Source organism: Arachis hypogaea, chromosome 10 (assembly GCF_003086295.3).
Source record: "Arachis hypogaea cultivar Tifrunner chromosome 10, arahy.Tifrunner.gnm2.J5K5, whole genome shotgun sequence".
NCBI classification, from domain to species: domain Eukaryota; kingdom Viridiplantae; phylum Streptophyta; class Magnoliopsida; order Fabales; family Fabaceae; genus Arachis; species Arachis hypogaea.
In genome coordinates, this window is record NC_092045.1 from 6,842,196 (window position 1) to 6,844,777 (window position 2,582).

Below are 2,582 nucleotides of genomic sequence, written 5' to 3' on the forward strand. Positions count from 1 at the left end.
TCAACTATCAATGTCTCGATTAATTAAGAGATGAACTTGTATAAAAATAAGGTTAATAGTCACATAACTATACATAAATAATTAGAATTGAGTTATTAAAAAAAGTTACATAATTATTTAATGAAAATTATATGAATTTATATTTTGTTTTAATATTATATATTTATGCAAAGTTAAACCGATCAAATTTATTTTTTTCACTTTTATAATTAGCACTCCTATGTGCTTATGTTTCATTTTTCTCCTTATTTTCTATATTTTCAATTAGTATATTTTATTGGCACAGTATAAAAACTATCACCAGTAGTCTTTACAAGAACACCAACCATCTTTAAACCGATGGAAACGATTATTGTCTCGCACAATAATTTCTCTACCAACAATTCCTGAGATGAACTTAATGGCACTATGGCAATCTCCACAAATCCTAAGATTTTTTGTAATCCGGATGGGAATTCCAAGAGGCAGGACTATGAGGCCAAAAGCAAGAGCAATCTTTTCACTGTGATACCAAACTTCTGAAGCCTTTTCTTCTTCTTCTAAGTCAAAGAGCGATAAATTGGTGTCAGGAACATATCCAGCTTTTTTCATCTCTCCTTTCAACTTATCTAGCATTGCTTGAATTGCAGGGTTCTTTTCATGAAAATTATCCTTTGCTTGAAAAACATGAATTTTGTTCTTGACAGTAATCCAACTATAGCCAACATTTTTTTTAATACCTATCTCTTTCATTTCCTTCCTGATAAGAGTAGCATCTTCCCATCTGCATTATGCAATTGTAATGTTAAATCAATTGGAAGTGAAATTATTAATTTTCTACTAAAACTTCTTCAATACAGTGATCAAAGGAAGGAAGGCTTGCCAAAATGGTTTTAAATAATTACCTGCCAGCAGATGCAAGCATGTTAGATAATATTACATGGTTGCCAGAATCATCAGGATCAAGCTCAAATAATTTCTCTGCTGCAATTTTTCCTAAATTTGCTTTCCCATGCATCCTACAAGCCCCAAGTAGAGCCCCCCAGACTGAAATAGTGGGATGAATTGGCATTCTTTTTATAAGTTCATATGCGCGCTCAACAAAACCAGATCTCCCTAAAAGGTCCACAACACACGCATAATGCTCAGAGCCTGGTTCAATTCCATAGTTTACTCTCATGGACTCAAATATCTGCATCCCTCTCTCCACTGCCCCAGCTCTACTACAAGCTGATAATATAGAAACTAGTGTCACATAACTTGGTGTTATACCACAGTTACCCAATGTCATCTCTTCAAATAGATGTAAAGCCATGTCTACATCACCTTGGTGTGCATATCCACCGATCAGTGCATTCCAAGTTACCAAGTTCCTCATAGGCATTTCACCAAAGACTTGTTCTGCATTCTCGATGCTTCCACATTTTCCATACATGTCAACAAGTGTACTCCCAACAAATATATTCTCTTCGACGCATGCTTTGACAGAGAGTGCATGTATTGTCCTGCCCAATTCAAGCCCTCCAAGCTCAGCACAAGCACTAATCACACTTGATATCATGAAATCCGTTGGTTCAACACCTTCTTCCCTAGCTCGCATGAAGACCATGCAAGCCCTCTCTTCCTCATGGTTTTTCACAAGAGCAGCAAGCATAGAACACCAAGAAACAACATTTTTCCACCCAATCCTATTAAAAACCATTTCAGCAGACATGATATCCCCACACTTTCCATAGAAATCAACAAGCCCATTCGAAACAGAAACATCCTCCCTGTATCCACCACGAATTACAAAAGCATGCAACTGACGCCCGAGCTCCAAACTTGACATGTCAGAACACGCATTAAGAAATGCACAGAATGTGATCGAATTTGGCTCTCCATTTAGGCAAAGTAACTCCTTAAATGCACCTATAGCATCTAAGAACTTTCCATCGAGCACTGCATTGGAAATATAAGCATTCCATGTGGCCAAATTTTTGTCAGGCATTTCATCGAACATCTTGCGAGCATCAACTAAGAGGCCAGTTTTACTGTACATATCGAAGGCACTGCACCCAACAAAGACATCATAAATCATGCCACCCTTTAACGCAAGGGCGTGAACCTGTTTCCCGGTAACAGGCATCTGCAACGAAGACAAAGCCTTAAAGACGCACGGGAAAGTGAAGTCGTTGGGGGGAATGCACTCACGGCGCATGTTAGAGAAGTGGTGGAGGGCAGAGACAAAACGAGCATTGTGAACGCAGCCGGAAATGAGGGAGGTCCAAGTGACGACGGTGCGAGTATTGGTGAGAGAGAGAACTTGTTGGGCAGAGGTAAAATGGTCAAGTTTAGAGTACATATTGACTAGATGGTTGCAAAGGAAGGAAGGGAGAGGGGTGTGGTGTGTCTTGAGAATTTGTGCATGGACAGCACGACCAAATAGGGAGCAGTGGCTTGCAACAGCCGACTCCAACAATCTGCCAAGGAAGTTCGAATGTTGCACCACCACCATGTTAATGTATCATGCAATTTATCAAACTAAGACTCTTTTCCGTTCATTGCCTTCTTTGTTTTTTATCATTCTATGTACCACTACCATTTTTTCTACTTTCTTTTTA

The 2,582-nt window shown here is 38.8% G+C and overlaps 1 protein-coding gene across 1 annotated transcript; it reads right to left on the reverse strand.

Annotated features, from left to right (window-relative positions):
* Positions 1–248: 248 nt before the first annotated feature.
* On the reverse strand, positions 249–2,582 carry LOC112714987 (pentatricopeptide repeat-containing protein At4g14850-like). Its single transcript, XM_025766702.3, has 2 exons — positions 885–2,582; positions 249–763 (listed from the first exon to the last, which is right to left on the reverse strand). The coding sequence occupies exons 1-2, from the start codon at positions 2,474–2,476 to the stop codon at positions 298–300; spliced, it is 2,058 nt and encodes a 685-aa protein (XP_025622487.1). The 5' UTR covers positions 2,477–2,582; the 3' UTR covers positions 249–297.